The sequence below is a fragment of the Eublepharis macularius genome, chromosome 8 (genome assembly GCF_028583425.1).
Source record: "Eublepharis macularius isolate TG4126 chromosome 8, MPM_Emac_v1.0, whole genome shotgun sequence".
In the NCBI taxonomy this organism is placed as follows: Eukaryota; Metazoa; Chordata; class Lepidosauria; order Squamata; family Eublepharidae; genus Eublepharis; species Eublepharis macularius.
Window position 1 is genome coordinate 110008548 of NC_072797.1, and position 21031 is coordinate 110029578.

General features: G+C 40.9%; 1 protein-coding gene across 3 annotated transcripts in view; it reads right to left on the reverse strand.

The window, feature by feature from the left end:
- Positions 1 to 21031, reverse strand: part of FREM1 (FRAS1 related extracellular matrix 1) — a 96958-nt gene that overhangs the window by 24532 nt on the left and 51395 nt on the right. The window contains exons 15-24 of one of the 3 annotated variants that reach the window (XM_054986978.1): positions 18927 to 19179; positions 17286 to 17474; positions 15664 to 15849; positions 12893 to 13089; positions 12353 to 12578; positions 11049 to 11193; positions 9443 to 9584; positions 8707 to 8902; positions 6782 to 7046; positions 256 to 670 (exon numbers count right to left, since the gene is read on the reverse strand). In XM_054986978.1, the coding sequence (XP_054842953.1) occupies positions 256 to 670; positions 6782 to 7046; positions 8707 to 8902; positions 9443 to 9584; positions 11049 to 11193; positions 12353 to 12578; positions 12893 to 13089; positions 15664 to 15849; positions 17286 to 17474; positions 18927 to 19179 (2214 nt within the window). Of the gene's footprint in view, positions 1 to 255; positions 706 to 6781; positions 7047 to 8706; positions 8903 to 9442; positions 9585 to 11048; positions 11194 to 12352; positions 12579 to 12892; positions 13090 to 15663; positions 15850 to 17285; positions 17475 to 18926; positions 19180 to 21031 lie in introns of those variants that run through there. The other 2 variants (XM_054986976.1, XM_054986977.1) reach the window with 2 other exon arrangements.

Consider the following 21031-nt stretch of genomic DNA (forward strand, 5'->3'; position numbering starts at 1 on the left):
TCTCCCCCAAAATGTGGACTAAAAATGTACCATAAAAAGAGTGAGATACTTCCAAAGCATACAAGATATTTGGTATAAAAATAGTCCAAGAGGCTCTGTTCACTAGAAAAATATGAAAATTGGGCCTCTGTCAGGATATAAAGTTTTCCTTATAACAGCCTAAGGAAGTTTTTCACTAGCACCCTGAAATGTGTATTTACATTTGTAGAATGAAAGCTGAATACATTAACATGTGTATGTATGTGTGGAACTTGCCTGAATGATGAATGCCAAAGGCTCTGCTTGCACCTTGCCATTTACAATGAAGCCTTCGTTCACTCCATCTGTTGCCACAAATGTAAATCTGTCAATCCGAGAACCCCCTCCTCCATGTCTATAAGCAACATTCAGATTGTTCACATCTTGCTGGCTAAAGCTTTGCTGCCACAGCTCCAACTCTCTGTTGTACAGCTGTCCATATTGTGGGAGCTGTGCTAGAAGAAAGGAAAGGTTTTGTGGAGCCGTATCTGGGTCTGAAAGCTGAAGAACATCTGGAGAAAGGAATGCCATACCACCTTCAATCAATCTTAACCCCTCATTCTTGGCCACTGTGGGAAACGCTTGGTCTACTTTTTCCAGAATGATGTCAAACTTTCCATGTTTAATTCTTAGCCCGTTGCTGACGACGAATCTGGCAAAAAGAGGCAAGGCAGCCTTCACCATCTACTGAAATGAAATATAACAAACACCTTTACTAAAGGGCTTGCTTCTCAGTACCTTCAAGATACACTTCAAGTCTGTGATAAGATGGCACAAACTCAGACATAGCATTCCAAAGATTTATGACCCAAACATAGTAAGTTAATTGCAAGTTGTCAGAGGTGACTATGAGGATGTGTATGTACTTTTTTTAGCAGCCCAAATGAAAGTATTATGGAAATAGTAGACATTTGTTGTAGGCCATGGATTGTACAGGAAATTACATACTGCTTTCACTAGAAAGTTGTCATTTTCTTAAATACTAAGGGCTTGTTCACACTGTTGGCTGCAGCCTCCATGTTATCATTTTAGGGCATGCAATCACAGGGTTGAATGGAAGGCATATTAAATGAATCACAAGTACTCACATACTGATACACACAATTGCTATATTCTGGCTCCTATATTATTACAGGAAAAGTGTGTGCTACTTGTGCTTTTCTCAAGAATGACAAACGCAAGTCATTAAAACCATTTGTGGCAGGAGTTGCCAATATCAACTGAGGATGCGTAGATGCCTGGAAATTTTTAAGAACTGCTTATTTACCATATATATATATATACCCCTCTTCCCAAAAAATCCTTCTGAAACAAAACTGTTTTGGCCTGACATCAGCCTTTTCAGCACAAGGCTTTTTCATCAGATCAGGCCTCATGCGGCATCGATTTCTCTCCAGACTTCTGCACGTACAGTCAAAATACCTTGATTTAGTCTCCAAACTGCTTTCCCAGACTTTTTCGTGTTCTGCATGGAGCAAGGCTGCATCTGCTGCAGAATCAGTCTTTCCCTGGCTTTTCTGCAGCTTTTCTCCCTGCACACATACCTCCATGTTTTTTCCCAGCATGGTCAAACCAGGGCTTTTTTGAAGTGCAGAATGCTTTCTTCAGTATAACGCCTGATCCTGGCCCTGCCTTTTGCCCTTACCTTTATTCCTCTGCACCCTGATTGGTTGAACAGCAACCAATCCAATTTTTTTCCTGATTTAAAAAAAAAATTAAATAGCAATGTTGCAACCTTGGTGCCTTAAAGAAAAAAAAACTTGCAACTGCGAGGAGTTGTGGGGGGGGGGCTGTAATATGGCTCTCACAAAAACTCTGCAGAGTCCTGGATCCTGCTTGATATTTTAACGGTTTTACCTGTGCTTCCTGTACTTTTTAGTCCATTCTTTTTAGCATATAAAAAAATTAACAACAACATTGTAACGTTGCAACATTGCCATTTTTAAAAGGCAAAAAAATAACTTAAGTTTCCTTAGCAGATCAACTGAGGAAACTGACCAGTCCTAATCAGGTCAGCTGAGGAAACTGACATGATCTCAGGAGAGCCAATTTGTGTAGTGGTTAAGAGCGCAGACTCTAATCTGGAAAACTGGGTTTGATTCCTCACTCCTCCACTTGAAGCCAGTGGTCAGCCACAACTTCAAGGAACTCTCTCAGCCCCACCCACCTCACAGGGTGTTTGTTGTGGGGATAAAATAATAACATACTTTGTAAACTGCTCTGAGTAGGTGTTAAGTCATCCTGAAGGGTGGTATATAAATTGAATGTTGTTGTTTTTGTTATTAGCTAACGAAACTGATGTGTCCTCAAAGACCACAGCAAAAACTCTCATTAATCTTGTTCCCAGAAGAAACAGGGCATTTTTCTATTGTAAAAATAAAAGACATCACTTCAGTTTGACTCCCTCAAAGTGTAGAATTAAAGAATTGAAGCAATATTAGGCCAGAACTGATAAATAAAGCAGATCCAATCCTCATGGGTTGAATATGCAGAAAGCCTGATGTAAAGTTCACCATTCAGAAGAGGCCATCTAAACATTTTAAAGGAAGAAGCAAGCCAAACCTTCCTGGGAAAGACATTCCCTGTTCATGGTGCCACTACCACAAAGGTTCTATGGAATCAAACACTGTACCTCTGATGGCAGAAATGTACCCAGCAAGGGCTGTGTTAATGACCAGAGTGTAAAGGTAGTTCTAACAGAAGGAAGCAGTCTTTGAGCACTCTGGCTCCAGACCAAGCTTTAAAGTTCAAAATCAACATATGGTTTATGGTAGTATGATAAAACAATGTTGCTGAAACTAAGCAGGTCTGGGTCTGAAAAGTGCCTAAAAGGGAGTTGTACAGGGAATCCTATGTAAGTCAGCTTAAATTTAATTATGGAAGTAAGGTAGGAAATGCCAAATACAACACAAATACGTACATTAAAAAGTGATCCAGAAACTATAAGCCAATGAAAATTCCTCAAAAGTGAAATTATAGGATCAGAGTAATTTGCATTTGCATTCGCAATGAGTTATTTCAAAGTACTCTTGAAAGCGAACCTCATGTACAGCACAATACAGAAATCTAATTTGGATGGCACCAATAGTTATATATGTGCTTTACAGTAACTCTTTACTATGCCTGTTTTTTCCTTTGCAGGAGATATGATGGGAGGGAACAGTGGAAGGCATATTGTATATCAGGAGCTGTCATATACTGAATAGGAGCATCGGTCCAACTGGTTCAATAAGGGGCTATCCAGGATCTCCCACAGTCTTGCTACCTGAGCTTCTTTTAATAGGGATGGAACCTTGAGCTCTTTGACCCTATGTAATTAAAACCAAATAGTCAGTGTCCGGATCATGTATTTTGCCATAGTTCATAAGATGGATAGAGCGAAGACACTTGAAGTCATAAAAGCTCTGGTATGACTGAGAGTCTCTCTACATGAGATGCCTCGGCACATGTTCGTCAAGCGTAGGGAGACGCAATGGTAGCCAGGAAGCATAGTTTTAAAAGATAGAGCCGGCGGAGATCACTCCTCAGAGGGTCTGTTATTTTCATCTTAGCCTCCCCAAAAGCTCTGTCAATTTCACTTCTTCAATCTAAAACTGTGCAGGATTGCAACCTGAGGACAGCAAGGAATGGAAATGGCCTGGAACTGCTTTCCAGAGCTGGGCGTGGACCTGGAGAGGTTAGAATGGGCTGAAGTTTCCCTTCTGGCATTTCACAGCTTCTTTTGCCCTGCCTCTGGCTCTTTTTAAACTACCCTTCCCAGTTGCCATTGCATCTCCCGATACATGTTCTTCCCATGTCAGATGTCTCATTTAGAGAGGCTCTGAGCCTGATCACCTTTTGATTAATGACCTTCAGCAGCAGAGTCTGTTACCTTCAGGTCAGAGAAACTGCTGCAGTCTGGGATATCTACAAAAACCATGTCTTCCACTGATGATTACGAGTTGACCAACTTCCATGCAGGCGTTATGCCATCAAACAGATGGGAATGAGGATAGGCAGGCCAAGCACTTTACAGAAGCAAGGAATGCATTTACTGAAAGGCACTATTCTCCTCTGGGAACACTGCAACAGCTGTTTGCACTGACCTAACACTTTTGTGCAAATGGGATAATGGATGTCCTGTCATTAGTTTAGTTATATCAGATCTTCAGCTGGAATAACAGAAATCTGGGGGATATATACAGAGATTCTCAGGATTCTGAAATACGAAGAACAATGATGAAGGGCAGGACTTGATTAGGCTGTTTTGCTGCCCTAGGCAAATATTAATTTTCTTTGTTCTTGTGTGGCGGGAGGGAAATTGTTATTTCCTCCTGAAAGGTTTCCTAGTTGGCAGCCCCTTTTCCTTGTTCTGTACAAGCAAATGGAAGACTTTTCTTCCATTCACTTATATGGAATGAAGGAACAGGGGCTGCATTGGGGAAAAGTTAGGGCAAATTATCATGTGTAACGTAGATTATGCTTTTCTAAGAGGCCTAGTTAGTAGTGCGCCATTGGAACGCTGGTACCCTTGACAGTATCTTGTACTACCAAGTGTCTTAAAGCTGGCTGTAGTTGAACAATGTAAATATATGAGCAGATGTTAATATATTAACACAGTTGAATGACAGACTCCTGATTTTCAAAGGTCCAAAGAAATCATGGTCTAAAGCTGTAACAAGTAAAGAGATTTAGTAAACAGTTATCCTGATGAGAAGAGACGCTTGTACCATAAATAAAGGATGGCTAATAATTGCCATGCAAATGGGTGCATTGCTGGGTTCTCCCCCGACAACAAGGTTGTTTGTTTCAAGGAAACACCGTGATCCTCTCCTCCAGCATTCTGTTTATTTCACACTTAGCCCTGCCTCATGTTTCCCCCAGGAATAGGAAGCAGCCAACGTTCTCCTCATTCTGATGAAACTTGGGGGGGTGGGGGTGGGGATACTTCGTTAGGAAAGTAAGTCACATGGTTTAATTTTACCATTACCAAGGTTTTCCTGATTTCTGCAGTTCCATGGCAATAGAGCAGGCTGCAGGACCTACCATCTGTCATGGCATTTAAAATATAAAAATGGAACCCAATACAGAGCCAGCTCATTACAAAACTGAGCTGGCATGTCAAAATGGAGGACATTAGCATGTTCTTTTAGCATCCTGCTGCCAGCATCTGATGTCAGATTGCTAATCACTCGAAGTCATCTGTCTAAAACAAGCATTGCCAAATCCCTCTTCCAGGCCAGCAGCGGCAAACAATGCCGAGAGGTTTATGACAGAATCAAGTGCCTTAACGGACGGTAAAAATCTGATCGTTTAACCCCCTCCCCACTTAATTAAATATCATCAACCATTGGTGTTTTATTTTTTAATAATCTGCCACGGTATTTTTGTCTCGATATATAACCAAATTCTTTGCCAAATCCTAAACGCCAGGAACATTATTTATTGTGATTAAAACAGACACGTCTATCTTTATTTCATTAAAATCATCTGTTAAAATGTGCCTGGCCTAGGTTTATACCCTGGGCGCTTCCATTTGCAGGATTGTACCAGTTTAACTACAGATGTCTGTGTGACATGTACACACTGTTCTACTAGGTTAGTTAAACTGGAACAAAAGCCCAAGTATATATGCTGAATCTGGTTTTAACAAAGATATTTTTAAATTATGTCACTTTCCCAAAGCTTAAAGTGGTTTATTTAATTGAAAAAAAGAAAAAAATGCTGATGAAGAGTGCAAACCAATAGGTCACTATCAACACATACAGATTTTGTTTTATTAATTTCTCAACATGCTTTTAAATGAGATAATGATTGAACTAAATCTAATTTAAAAGTATTAATGTGACTTGCCAGCCACAGTTGATACAGTGAAGGAACTAGAGACCCCTTGGCCATCTTTAGGGTCAATATTTGATCAGTTCATTCCACTCTCTGGGGAAGAGATTGATGGGACCCTGCAATCAGTTAGGCCCACCACGTGCCCCCTGGACCCATGCCTATTGTGGCTGGTAAAGGCCAGTGCCGATGGTCTGCGGTCCTCGTTGGAGTCCATTGTTAACACATCCTTGGGCACTGGGGTTTTTCCCGGGCCACTAAAGGAAGCCGTGGTGAGACCTCTCCTGAAGAGACCATCACTGGACCCCACTGACCTGGTCAATTATCACCCAGTCTCGAACCTCCCGTTTCTGGGAAAGGTGATTGAGCAGGCGGCGGAAGGACAGATACAGGGTTTTCTGAATGATGTCTCGGCCCTAGATCCCTTTCAGTCCGGGTTCCAGCCAGGACATGGGATGGAGATGCTGCTGGTCACTCTCATGGATGACCTTCGCAGACATCTGGACTGAGGTGGTTCAGTGCTGCTGATATTATTGGATTTGTCAGCAGCGTTTGACACAGTCGATTACGATCTTCTGACTCACCGCCTCGCTGACGTGGGGATACGAGGGACTGCCTTACAGTGGCTTGTCTCTTTTCTCCACAGTCAGGGACAGAGGGTGGCACTTGGGGAGAAATTATCACCCCGTCACCCATTGGTGTGCGGGGTCCCGCAGGGTGCAATACTCTCCCCTTTGATGTTTAACATCTGCATGCACCCCCTTGCCCAGTTGGTGCAAAGTTTCGGGCTTGGGTGACCTTATATCAGCTGAGGATGTCTTTGTACTCATGCATCATGCTAAGTAAGAATGAACTTCTTCCATGAAAACATTGATGGTCATGCCTGTTTTCCAGCCAGTTTTGCTGATAATATACATCAGATGCATAATAGAACTTCAGAACTTACCTGAACATATCTCTTGTAGCAGCTGCCTTGCTATTGTGGGCATAGCAGACCGCATGACTTGCCACGTCTCTTTGGCTGAAACTTGTAATGGGAATTCCAGGATGGTGGACATATTCAATCTGTCCATACTCTGGTGGAGATGTTATCACATAGAGGATCTCCTCTGGTTTCTCAGTGCCATCAACAGCAAGGAGGACATCAGTCATTAGGTGGCCTTTGTCACCATTCAACACAGTCAGGGGTCTTGTAAAAACTGCAATGTTTCCTACAGGATCCACGAAATGTGAACAAAAGATTAATTGGTTTAGGGAAGAGGAATAAGAAGAGGGCTAGGAATGTTCCATGTGTGTGGTATGTATCACTAGAACATGATCAATCCTTTAGTCATTTCTAATGAATAGAAAGTCCCGCCTCCCAATCTTAAATCCCTGAGCATGTGTCAGGCTAGTAAGATCTACTTAAACCTCGTCCACACTACTAGAGGTCCTGTATGCAACAACATTGAGGAAAGTTAGGAGGAACTGGGCAGTGCTTGTGGTGAACCATCCCGTATCATGTCTGGCAGGTTCAGTTTAGCTCTGCAAGTAGAGACAGCAAGAATTATGGGCTGACAGATAAAGAAAATTCAGTAACAGAACTGCCCAAAAGATGTGACAGCTGAAAAGGATCATGACACAGCAAGCACAAAGCAGATCTGCAAGGAGTTGCAAAGACAATCACTAGGCATGAGACCTTTAAAATATGTGCAGTACTAGCAAAGGTCCAGCTTCAACTGAGGAGTCTTGGGTATTTCACCTTTCCTGCTGTCCTGAATGAAGTCCTGATCCTTGCAAGTCTCAGAGGTTAGTGCCTTCCTTTTGAGAAGGAGGACTCTGACCGGATGTTCTGAGCGACTAGGGGTACTGTGCTGGAATGTAGGCAGGGAGTCTGCCACGAGCTTCTTTAAAAGTCCAGAGTTCAACCAAGCTGACCGGGGAGCAAGCAGGGAGCGTAGTCCAGGGAGCCCAATTCAAAGGTCAGAGCCAAGAAAGCAGTCAGAGCAGAGCTGGGTCGCAGTAGAGCCGGGCGGGTCTGCACGCAGGTGCTTCTGCAACGAGGGAAAGGGCGTCCTGGCTTAAGAGCTCTCACCTTCAGGGCAGTGCTGCATCCTGCTAAGATTCAAGGTCATTACACCGCTGTTTGAGTGCCTGAAGCCTCGCACTTCGCCTCCTTTCCTGTACAGCAAGACGCTGCCGCACTCTGCGCTGCCTATCAGGCTCAGGGGGGCTGGGTGGGGATGTTGCCCTGGTCTCAGGAGCTGGTGCAGGTAAGGGAACAGCCTCTGTCCCTGAGTCTGCCCTGGATTCCTCAGCCTGCTCCGGCAAGGGTTCCTGCTGCTCCACTCCCTGCTGGTCTTCCAAGCGGCTGCCTCTGGAGGGGCTTGGAATATCCCCACTCCTGTCATCCTCCCTGAGGTCTTCATCCTCTGAGGACTCAGAGCCCATGACAGGTACGTTCTGTTATATGGACCAAGCTCACCTATGTCATACTTGGAGTCCCAAAGGTAAGTAATGGATTTTATCCCCCTGGTTCTCTAGTGGACACTTCTTAGTTGGTGTGCTTCAGGTTTTCCTGTGAAGGTCCTAATTTGCTCTGGTCCTCAGTCCTGGAGGTATCTGTGGGACGAACCTTCTCTTTTGAGGAGATCTTGTCCCAGTTCAGGTTTGTGCCAAGGTAAATTCTGATATGACCTGGCCACCATATCATGATTGAACTTTTCACAGAAGCGACTATCATGGAAATACCCTCCAACTAATTGCACATGCGTCCTTACTTCCTGAATCACCACCCCTGTGGTCACATGGGAAAATTCAACAGTATGAACCAATGTATAGAAAGAAACAATAAAAAAGTGTACTGTATGTGAGGATCAGAAATAGAATTACCCTTTTCCATGTCCTTAATAGTAATAGAGAAAACCATGACCGGGGATTTGTTATCTCCATCCCACAAACGAAACATGAAACCGTCGTGTTCTTCTGAGCCGATTGCTCCGGTGTGCGCATATCTCACTGAGTTCCTGTCTATGTCCTCCTGGGTACACTTCATTCCATTTTGGAGGGTCACCCAGTTATGACCTACCTAGAAACAAAAACTGATACTAAAATAAACAACATATTAGTTTATTGACCAGGTTTTTCCACTTATTATTCCTATGGCAGATGATCAAACTTCTGTCAATTTATTCATTTTCATTCTGTTCTTCTTCCAAGGATCGTAGGTGGATGTCAAAAAAAAATTGTTGCCTCTGTTGTAGAGAGAACTTGATAAGCTCTGGGTGTTAGTCATTGTAGCCTAGGGTAAACATTTCGACCCAAAAAAAAGTAAGTATGCATTAAGTGCATGGAATAAAAGGAAAATACAATGGGATACCTCAGGAACAAGCACATTTTCTGTGAACAATTTCTCCTGAAGGAACCCTGCTGGTAGCAGTTCCTCTAAAGAGGATGGGACATCCAACAGTGGATTATTCTGAGCACCAAAATGGAACTTATCTTTGTCTTTGCAGTGTATTTCAAACCATAAAATATAGTGAGGAAAGGGAAGGATTAAACTCCCTCTCCTTCTAAAACAAGAGAGCAATTTCAGTTTTGTTATTGTTGTTGAAATATAAAGACTGACCTTGAGCTGAAGATGTCCATTTTCTGGGACTCTTTCAAATAAATAGTAAATTCGTTCCCTAGGGGTATCTTTATCTTCAGCCAACAGAACAGCACTAGAAATAATTTGGACTTCCCCCATATTCACCTCTATTTCACCCTTCCTGAAGCAAACAAACAAAAGATTCCTCCTGTATTGTTTTGTTTCAAAAGAGAAAAAAATGCTGACAGGAAGAAGAATTACACAAGGAAAATACCCCCACCCCATACATCTTCCTTCACCCACAAGTTTCAAATGCAAGAATTAGTTATGGAAATGAAGTTGAATGGTAATGTCTACAAGAAGAACTCAGATATTCACACTATCAAATTTAGTATAATTACTGCTGTTTCTATATGCAGTTATAGCAGGAGTGCCGGATGAACTGTTCTCCTGTTCTTTTCTTGTTATGGTCCCATTTTTTTCTAGAAGCTGGTTTCTAGTGACTTTTTTTCTTCTGCTTTTGTGCAGAACGGAAACACACACCCTCTTTGTGCTACCATTTCACAATATTCTCTGGATGACCTGTGCTTTGTGGTGTGTTGGAAAACTTCCAATTATCAACCTTGAAACTGCTTGCCGGAGGGGCTGCTATTATACCATTTTGAACTGGCATCGTTTTTTCCTACTATTAGGTGATATTTTTGGTGTCATGACGTAATAGCACTGATCAGTTTAAACTGAAAAGAAAATTATGGAGGGCACTATCCATTAACATGTGGATCTTTCCTTGTAATTCCACATGCAGCCGATGCCTAAACTGCAACAATTTAATTTCAGAAAATGGCCCTAGCAAGAGACCCCCCAAGATTTTTCTCTATTAACTACAATGGGTTATTTAGTACAAATTTGATACACCTGTATACATATAAATGCAGCCAAGTTGACTAGTGGAGACTGCAAAATTACAAAGACAGGTGTGCTTGTGCTAAATTTCTTTCATTCTTGAATGCCCCTCGTTGTTTACTGTTTCTCTAGCTATGGTGAAAGTTTTGCTTTGGACAGGATAAAGCACATTTGAAGGAAGATTCAGTCTAGTCTCTGTTTTTTTTCCTATCCCCACTTTCTTTTTTTGACACTACTGCTTCCCTTCATTCCATCAGAAGCTACTTCTCTATAACTTCTACTCCAAAGACTGACTGATATAAAACACAGGATTCCGAGATTCTTCCTTACAACTGTTGACGCCGTATTGTGAGGGTCAGGCCCAAAAGTGCAGAATGCCCACCAGAAGGTGTGCAAAGATCATGGCTTATTATTTTAAACAGAAATCCAGAAAACAGATTATTTCAACAAAAATCTAGAAAGATCTTGTTGAATTTAAATATAATATTGACATATTCGGTACATTCATATCACATATATCTGTTCTTATTTATTTCCATTTCAGATTTGGCTACTTTTCTCCCTCATTCTTCATAGCCGAATGTCCTTCACTGTGGGCTGCTCCCGTGGAACACTGTTGGCAGTAGGCTGTGGTTATTTACAGGAGATAAGCTCTATTAATTACTAATTTGCTGTTTTGATCACTGCTGAATCATTTTGTCAGGACACATTGACCAATTTGGAACAAGAACATGTGGCTTACTTTCTCAGCATTGGTTTCTCGTCATTAACTGGAATGACCTCTACCGAAATAGTTTTTGACACTTCATGCTTCCCATCTGATAGCTGTATTGCAAAGCCATCAGCTAGGCTGTCGGAGTCATCATGTATATACATCAGCCTCATTCCTGGGAGTTAGGGTGAAGGGATGGTGATAGGAAAGAAGAGAGAGAGAAATAAGCCATCTTTCCTCAAAATCTCTTTCACGACAGATCCGTTTCCACCCTCCAACCCACACTCCCTGCTACAGCATGACTGTTGGTTACAGCCGGCTTGTTTCGAGTTATATGGGACACATCTTAAACATATTCATCAATCCATCAGAACATCATGGATTCTCAAACATTGGCATGGACTGTTTCCTAAGTACTTCAAGAAGAAAAATACTTCCCCCATGCAAGTACTTCAAGAAGAAAAAGTACATGCTAAGTACTTCAAGAAGAAAAATACTTCTCTCCCCCCATGCAAACCAAACACAGGAAGCTGCCCAATACCAAGTCAGAAACTTGGTCTGTCAAGGTCAGTATTGTGTAGTCTGACTGACAGCAGCTTCCCAGGGTCTCTGGCAAAGGTCTTCCACCTTATCCTTCCTTTTCAACTGGAAATGCCAGAGACTGAACCTGGGACCTTGCACATCCAAAGCAGATAGTCTACCACTGAGCCATACCCTGTCCCTTAGGAGAAAAATTAAAATGTTGGTTTGCCACTTGAGCAGACGAAAGGTGCCTTCCAGCATCTCTCATGCTCTTTATCACTATGTGGGAAGAGCTGCAGTATGAATTCCTCCTGCTTACACTGGGAGTTTTGTAGTCTCCATTGAACATTGGGTCTAACTTGAATGCAGAGAAGCCATGTTCAGATCCCTAGATGTGCAACTGAGCTGCAAAAAGCAACTGCTGGGAAACTGTGGTGCTGGAAAAAGGGGTTCCATGCTTCCTCCCTCATGGTTGAACCCCTTCCCCAGTGATGCTCCCCCACCTCTGTAGATGCTTTTTGCAACTCGGTTACATGCCTCGGGATCTGAACATGGACCCCCTGCATCATGCATGGCTTGATTCTTAGTGGATCATATCTTGGCTAAGATCAAGCTGTTCGGTATGGTCAGACAGACAGAAGATACTGGAGTCATTTCTGTAAGAAAAAAGATCTGATTTTCTATCCCTAGACCTCGTTTTCAAGGCAACCTCTAAAATGGGTGAATAAATAAGAAATTAATGCTTCTTACTTTATCGCTGTGTCCAACAGTAACAAAGAACAGAGAGACATAGGAAGAAGGAGAGCATTTACCATCTTTAAGAAGCTCCATGGAAAAACTATGTACTAGAAGTTCATGATGCTGGTGACTAGTAATTGCATGTTTGTAATGGATGATATCATTCCCATACAATCCTTTAACAAGGAACCCATGTTGAGGCTGCTGGAGAACAGTAAACATCAGGGAGTCTTGAGGTATATCCAGATCAACAACATTGATTACAGATGGATCCAGTTCTTTCATCTGTCCCTCTTGTACCTTAGCAGTGAAAGATAAAAAGGAAAGCAAGTAACAGTCCTTCTGCTAAGAACTTGTGTAGAGTGATGGTTTGAGTATTGAACTAGGACTGGGAGATCAGGATTAAAATCCTCAATCTGCCATAAATCTTACAGATGACCTTGAATGTATCACTTTCTCCATCTAGTCTCCCTCACAGGAGGATAATATGGACCACCTGCATGCCAAGTATGTTGTCTATCACTGAAGCACAGAGTCTTCCCTTTAAAGACAGGCAGCTGATTTCCCACACCCCAGCAGGCAAAGGACACAGGGTTAGTGTTTGGAATCCTTACCGTAATATTCCTTGCTATGAATTCTGGGACTTCATCATTTGTTGGATTGATTAAAACATAAAATGGGGTCTCCATTGAACGATGTTTCCCATCAGTAGCATAAAATATAAAATGGTCTTTGGTTGGCTCTATTCTCCTGTGCCTGGTCTGGACATAGTTTATGCAAAGGGCCTTCAAATTTTTCATTTCAAATGAGGCTAGACATTGGAAAGAAATGAAATTCTACAAAAACATCCAGTTTTGTTGCTCCCAAGCCCCCCACCCCAGAGATCCATATCTTTTTGCACTCCAAGTCATCTGAGAACTCATGAGGCACATTAATCAAGGATCTTTTGTATAGCCCTCCAAAGCTCCTCACACCCTGGCCATAATGACCCACGTTTTCAGGGTAGCACACAAGACTCCCAGAATTTCCTTCACAGTACAGATTTCTCTGATAATTCAATCTTGAGCCCAGGAAGTGCCACCAAGTGATCTCTTGGTCATTGTCAACAGGTACAAGTCATACCTGCCACCCCAGTTAATTCAATCACCTGCCACATCTCCTTTCCCCATTGCATCACCTGGGTACTCTTCTCTGGTACCCCTCTACAACAGAAAGTTTGAACTGTCCTATGGCAGCTTGGACTAAAGAACTTTACATCACAGTTCCAAAAGTTGTATCAATCACAGTACAACCCAAATTTCATCAATGAGCATCTGGAGTCTGAAGGTTTGGCCATCATGGATCCTAGCTTAGCATCGGTTTTAGGTGGGTAACTGTGTTGGTCTGCAGCAGAACAGCAGGATTTGAGTCTAGGGGCACCTTACAGAAAACTCATTGGTTTCTAAGGTGCCAGTGGACTCAAATGCTGCTAGTTCAGCATCAAATTCAACCAGTAGTACTGCTTCCCTATTTGTGCCCAGGTAAATCCAGGTATACTTGCCTTCCATCTCTCTCAGCTGGTTCTGCTCCCAAACCCTCTTCCATCATTACTGACAGTGAAATCACTGAACCACCTTTTCACGACATGCAGGTTATGCGTTTTCTCTCTCCCATTCTGCTTCCCTTCTTGATTTGACACTCCATGTCTTCCTATCCACCCCCTCATCTCTTAGCTTCTTCCTTCCTCAACACTGACCAGCCAGCCTTACAGCAAACCAGTCTTCCTCCATAGCACCCTCCTTTGGTTAGGGACGCCTTACCTCCTTTCCAAAATCCCTTCCCTATTTATTCCATCACATCTTTTGGACCCTTCTTAGGCAATCCCTCACCTTTGTCAGTCTAAGCAGAGTTTTTCCCTTCTAAGCTCATTGACTTGAACCAACTTAGAAAGGCAAACTCTATTTAGGACTGCACTGTCAATCAGTCTCAGCTCCAGATATGTTCCAAGCAAGGAACTTATTTGTTGCAGTAATATAGATTAAAGCACGTTGCACAAAGCAATACAAAGCAATACACTTGTATTCTAAGTGAACTTCTGCACTTTCCATGAACTGTCTGTTTTTTTTCAGAATGTTGTGTAACTAAAACAGGTGTGCTTTCATCTTTGACAGCCCATTAAAAATAGTGGACACTGTCATTTAGATTAATGTTCTCCACTCATAGAATGGATAAATGGTGATCTACCAACTTAACTCTTTCTGTCATTTCTCACAGATTTATAGTTTTGTTTTGCAAGTTGGATATAACATCACTTCTTGGCTAATTAGAATGTTATACTATAGAAAATATGAATATTTAGTTAAGCATTAAACCAATCATAGTTTATCTATGTTATCACATGAAAAAGATCTTAGATATTTGCCTAAGGTAACCTATAAAACATGCAACTTCAGACAGTAAGTTAGAGTTCTGACTGGATGAAATCTCGTGAGAATCTAGGTGAGAATTTCACCATTGATATGGGAATCTTAATGCATTTCATAGAAACTTTGATTGTTTTAAACTTAAAGTCAATTAGGAAATGTTAGCAAGCCTAATTCTTATTGTTTTTCTGTGTTCTATTTTTGTAGGATTTATATTAATAATCATATATATTTTGATATTTTGCTTCTTTAAAAGACTAGAATATAATTTCAATAAAAAGAAAAAAACTCTAGAAGGTTTTTGTGTGCCTTGCTGAGAAAAAGGCATTGCGAGAAGAACCCTATAAATAATGTACTGATAAGCAGAACTTGTTCAAAGAGCAGTCTCTGTTTGGCAGGTCTTGCTGAAAGAGTAACGATAAATCTCTTCCGGGGTGGTGGAATCCTTAGTAAGACACGGGTATAAAATCCATTACATATTCATAAACCAGCCACGAGGTCCCTTCATCATCTATAATCTTCCTGTTCTATTCCATGCTTCGCAGCTACTTCCCTAGATTATCAGAGCTAGGGCAGGTTTTATTTTTGCCCAGCTATTTCTGAGGAACAACCAACCAGATGTTCTTGGATGCATGACAGAAGAAATAAGATGAGACTGATGTAAGTTCAAAAAAATCTTCCTGAGAGACAGGTTCTACTACCCTAGGCATGCTTCCTTGTGTATAGAGGAACAAGAGAAGATGGCACTGGTCCATGATTTAAAGGCATTGTGATCCTCCCAATGTAAAATAGTAAAAAGTCCAGTAGCACCTTTAAGACTAACCAACTTTATTGCATGCATCTGACGAAGAGAACTGTAGTTCTTGAAAGCTTATGCCTCAATAAAGTTGATTAGTCTTAAAAGTGCTACTGGACTTTTTACTGCTTTGCAACTACAGACTAATATGGCTAACTCCTCTGGATCTATCCCAATGTACACATACCTATACTTATTCCCATGTTGCTTTTCTCAAAGCCTGGGGAAGGTAATATATTTTCGATGTACCCAAATTGAGGAGGAGAAGCTAAAACAAACTGTAAGTCATCCGCATTGGTGTCCGGATCAGTGGCATACAAATGGTCAACTGTAATGGCAGCTGAGGAACCCTCATCCACAACAAACATGGCTCCTGCATACAAACAATAGAAAGACGAGTATTGTTATTCATGCAGCTTGACTTGCTAAGAGATTTCAAACTAAAGAAAAGCAGCTATACCTGATGGCAGAAACCATTGTTCAAACACTCAACTCAGATGCTTTTCTGGTCATACCAATGACTCTTCTTTTTCACCAAGTCAGTGAGGAGAAAACATTTGAAAAACAATTTCACTCATAAGCTATTAAGTGTGGTTTATATGCTGCTCAAGATCAGTTGTTACCTCTGTTTGTCGCAGCATTAATTGCCTGAGAGCTGTTGCGGATTGCTCATAATGAGCCATTTTTCATGCATCGGTGCTTAATTTCCCTGCTGGGAAAATACTTCATTTCCAGAACATTGCTTGGATGATAGACTGCAAATCACAAAGTTACTCATACATACATTGTTGAAAAGTGGTGAATACATGCACACACATTTACCATCGATAATTGCCATGTATTGTTTCTTTAAAAAGCTGATCTGTAGCCTGGCCAAGGCAGTTCTAGAATTTAATTTTTCATTTCTTTGAATTTGTTCTTTTTTATCTTTGGAAATTCAGTTCAAGTATTGCCTTCAAAACTATTTTAAAGAATATGCAGAGTTTGGCACTGTCATGGATTAAAAGCTTAATTCCAAATATTGTTTGGTTCCCTAAAATCCCTGCTTTTAAATTTAGGATATAGTCGATCTAAGCACAAGTCTCCCTCTGTTCCCATTTCAATACTGACTTGCACATGAACACAATAAAACATAATAATAAAGTAATACACACTCAATAATAAAAATAGAAATAGCAATTTAGATGTTTATACATAGAGATTCAGTCTGCCTTTGCAACTCTTCCAAGTTAATCTTCCGTATGGGTCTGTAGTTCACATGCTATGGAATGGGCTAGGATTGCAACAAAGCAGTGCAGCATTTCTGTGCGTGGACATCCTTGTGCCTGCGAAAGTGCTACACTAGATCTAGCCCTCATGCATTGCAACAGAGGTGTAGGAGCTTCCTTGCCAAAATGGTCTCCATGCAGACAGGCAGTAATTGCATGAAGAGAGGCCATGTCTCTCATCCATACAGTAACTCTATCAATATTTTACTATATTGATATAATTCCAGAAGAGAATATGATATGAGACCATGCTACTGTAGTCATGCAGCCTGTATACAACGAAAGTGCATGCAGGGGATTCCTGAAGAGTTCAGCATATATTGCAGAGGTTGTTTGGATTATTTCATTGCCTTCCTAGTTTGCAACTTTACTGCACTACAACTCTACCCTCCGTCGGCTTTGCAGATGCGTAACTACAAGCCAGGTTGTGAATGTGCATTGAAGCAACCACATGATCATTTTACCAATTGCTGAGCTTAGCAACTCTAGCTAATCTACCTTCTCAACATGACAAGTGAACATATTAATATTAAAATGTTACCAGTAGCAATGGATGGTGGCTGGTTATCCACTGGAAATATCGTGATGTTAATGTCATATACTGGGAAGGATTTATGTAGTGGTGTAGGAGGTCCATCATAACAACAGACATTTACATCTTGACCAGTTTCACCATCAGAGACAACGAAGGTAAGGATATCAAACAAAGGAGTCAAGCCAATCTCTCCATCTAGGAAAAAGAAATCAAGATTAAGCACAAGATTCTGCAGTAAAAGGTAAAAAACACCTCTAACTTTTGTTAAAATATGGAGCTATTTTGTGCAATTGTTATGAGATCATAAGAAAGAAGAAAAAAGTTCAATACTATGATAGTAGATGAATGAATGAAGTAACCAATTATTCTTATAAAGAAAAATTGCAGCGATATCAACATGATTGTACACACATCTTTTCTTCATCAGGCAAACAGTATCAAACACAAAGAAAAATTCACCTATCCAGTACAATGCTACTAACTTGTACCTTCAACTAAAGAAATGTACCGTATATAGTAATTATTAAACCTAAAATAACTACAATGATCAATATTCTCTCCAAAAAAGTTTTAAAAGCAAATGAGCATAATCCAGCCAAAGATAAGTACTTTGAAGTCTCATTAAATTAAATGGTAGCATAAAGCTTGTATTTAACAGTGCAGTCCTCAACAGAACATACCTTTCTCCAATGGAGTTAGAAATGTATGCTTGTGTTTATGACTGTGTAGTACACATCCTCTATTGAAATAAAAGGAAAGTATTTGTATATTCTGGTTATTTACCAGAAAACTAGCAGAGGAAATATCTCAAGTTGTGGCCTTCCCTGTGAATTCAAATTAGCCCTCAGTTTAACTGAGTTTATACTTACAGGCCAGATTCTTCAGAGAACTATCACAAAGGTGATTCCCTGAGTTTTTTGCATGTTTCCAAAATGAATCATGATTGGATTCTATTGAATTCAGTCTAAATAATGCAGGTACAAAGGTTCCCCATGAATACGAGCCAGCCTTCTGAATTACATGTTTGTTTGCCACATAGAATATTGATATAGGTAAAAGGCCTTTATGTGGGGGATGGTCATAGCTAGAGGTGGGCACGAACTGGGCCATGAACTGTGCAGTTCGTGTTTCATTGCCTTTCACAAATCACAAATTTTCACAAACTTGCCCTGGTTTGCAAACTGGTTCATTTGGTTCATGAAAATGTCACTTCCGGGGCTACAGAAAGCCCATCCACCCCCATTGCCTAGGAAACTCACATATGCTCACATATTGATGCCAGGCTGTCTGCAGTGACAAACCGAAAAAAGAACTAAACATTTGTGGCAGTTCGTCAGAAATGTGCTCTGATGAACTGCCAGTTCACAAACCATGAACTGGCCTGGTTCGTGATGAATTTTGGTTCATATTTCGGGCCTGCACTTAACAGGGCCAGCAAGTATTTGTGAGAAATTAGATAGTGGGTGAAGTCAGGAACAGAGATGATTAGTTCACCATCTAAAGGCCTTTTTAAACAACATGGAAATACCATCAAGGGCAAAATCTTCGGTGTTTAATACATGGCTCTAAGCAGTTATAATGAAATTGTGACCTGTAGCTGCATAACAGTGAAGACTTGCATGAATATGATGGGGGCATTAGTCTCACTAGTATGTTCGTATGCCACTGCTCCAGAAATAACGTCCGCTTGGTGAAAAAGATCCACTGCAAGTCCATTTGTCTTCACAACTCCATGTTTAGGATGCCGAGCAAGCATGAATATCAGTTGCATATCATCGCTATCTACATCGGTAGCATGAAGGTACTCTGAGGTGATGAATACTGCACCACCCTCTGGACATTGCATGAAAGGAATGAGATCTGCTTTTATGACAGGAGGTTCATCATTTACAGGCATAACCTGGAAAAATATACATAAACATTATATTATAGCCACATCCAATTGAGCATAGAGTAAATTGCAGTAGATCTGAGTTAATCCAAATTAGAATAGCAATTACCCATTCCAACAAGCAGAAATGTGGAAAAAGGAAAATGTGACCCAAAAAATATAGACCCAACCAACTGTTGTGCTTATAAATGGCAAAATACAAATATTTGCTTATAAATCTATTTATTTACTTTAAAAGTATGTCTTGTCTTTCTCACTCAACACATTACCAGGCAGAAGGTTGAACTTTTGCACAAAATTTACTCTTTTACTTATTCACTTAGTGTGGAGTAGCGGTTAGTGTGTCAGGCTAGGATCTGGGTAACCTTGAGTCAGTCACACACATTCAGCCTAATCTACCTCACAAAAAGTGTTTGAGGATAAAATGGAGGAGAGAAGAATGATTGTAAACTGCTTTGGGTCCCCACTGAGGAGAAAGGCAGGGTATAAATGAAGTAAATAAAAAATTTACCTCAGTGGGGATCGTCTCCACACCCACAATTTCTGCATTCAAAAGCCACCTCCCCAATAGGGTTCAAAGTTCATCCTCACATATTGGGTTCTATATCCAGCCAGCCTTTTCACTCATGTTTAACCAATTTCCCTCCATGCCACAGCCATGCCATACTTTTTGTCACATAATGATGGTCCCCAACAGAGCCTTTTTGACTGGACAAAGGGGACCTCTGCTCCTTTTTCACTAGCAAAAAAGCTGGTTGGATCTTACTGGTTTTTAAAATTTCATTTATACCCACCTTTGTTCCCAATGGAGACCCAAAGCAGTTTACATCATTCTCCTCTCCTCTACCCTGTGAGGTAGGTTAGGCTGAGAGTGTACAATGGGCCCACGGTCACTAAACAAGCTTCCATGGCAGAGCAGGGAATTGAAGAACTGCGTTGCCCAGTTCTTGTTCTCCACCTAGCCATCACACCCTACTTTTATTATGTGGTGGGGACTGCAGGGGTGGTGATTTTGAACAGAGAAACTGGGCAAGCTTAGTGCCTCTCTTTCCCCCAATTCTTTAATTAAAAATTGCCTCATCCCCAAGCCACCTTTTAAAAATGGCATTCCATGTGTTTTCTATAGTGTAAAATTTACCTACTAGATTCACATTAATTCTAAAGAATGTGTAGAACAGCCTACAGTCATGAAGTCCAATGCAAACAGATTCATCTGACATCTTTCCAGTTTCTCAAATAATGTTTCTAATCAGATATTTTAAAAATCTGCTTTTTAATAAGCTGCCAAGTTAGTAGCTAACGTAATGAAGTATGTGTACAAAAGAATAGTTTCCACTTCTTTCAGCACTGAAATGTACATATCTTCTACCCAGGGCTTTCTACCCAGATAGGGCTGTGTCATAAGAAATAGCTCAGAGAGATGCTTTGGTAGGTACTATATGATACACTATTGGGTAATGTCTGCTTATGATGATATGCTCCTATTAGGGAGTCTCAACATTGCTAAACATGCCATGTTAATTAGTTATGCTTTGTTTCAGAAAGATTTTATCTCTGTGCTCAACTTTATGCCTGCTTTAAAATATTCTGCTACCACCTTATTGTATCTGTTTCACTGAATGTCCTGTTATTCATTATTTAACTTTGCTTGGTGAATTGTAGCTGTATTGTATTTCACTTGCCCTGTGTAATCTACCTTGAAAAGAGGACTGTAAATAAAATAACAATAATAATTGAAAACAAAAATTTCTCTCTTGATGACATGCTGTATTTTTGGTATTTAATTCTTATCAGACTCATTCTGTATACCAGGAGATAACAGTTTGAGAGCCAGTTTTGTGTAGTGGTTAAGAGGGCAGGA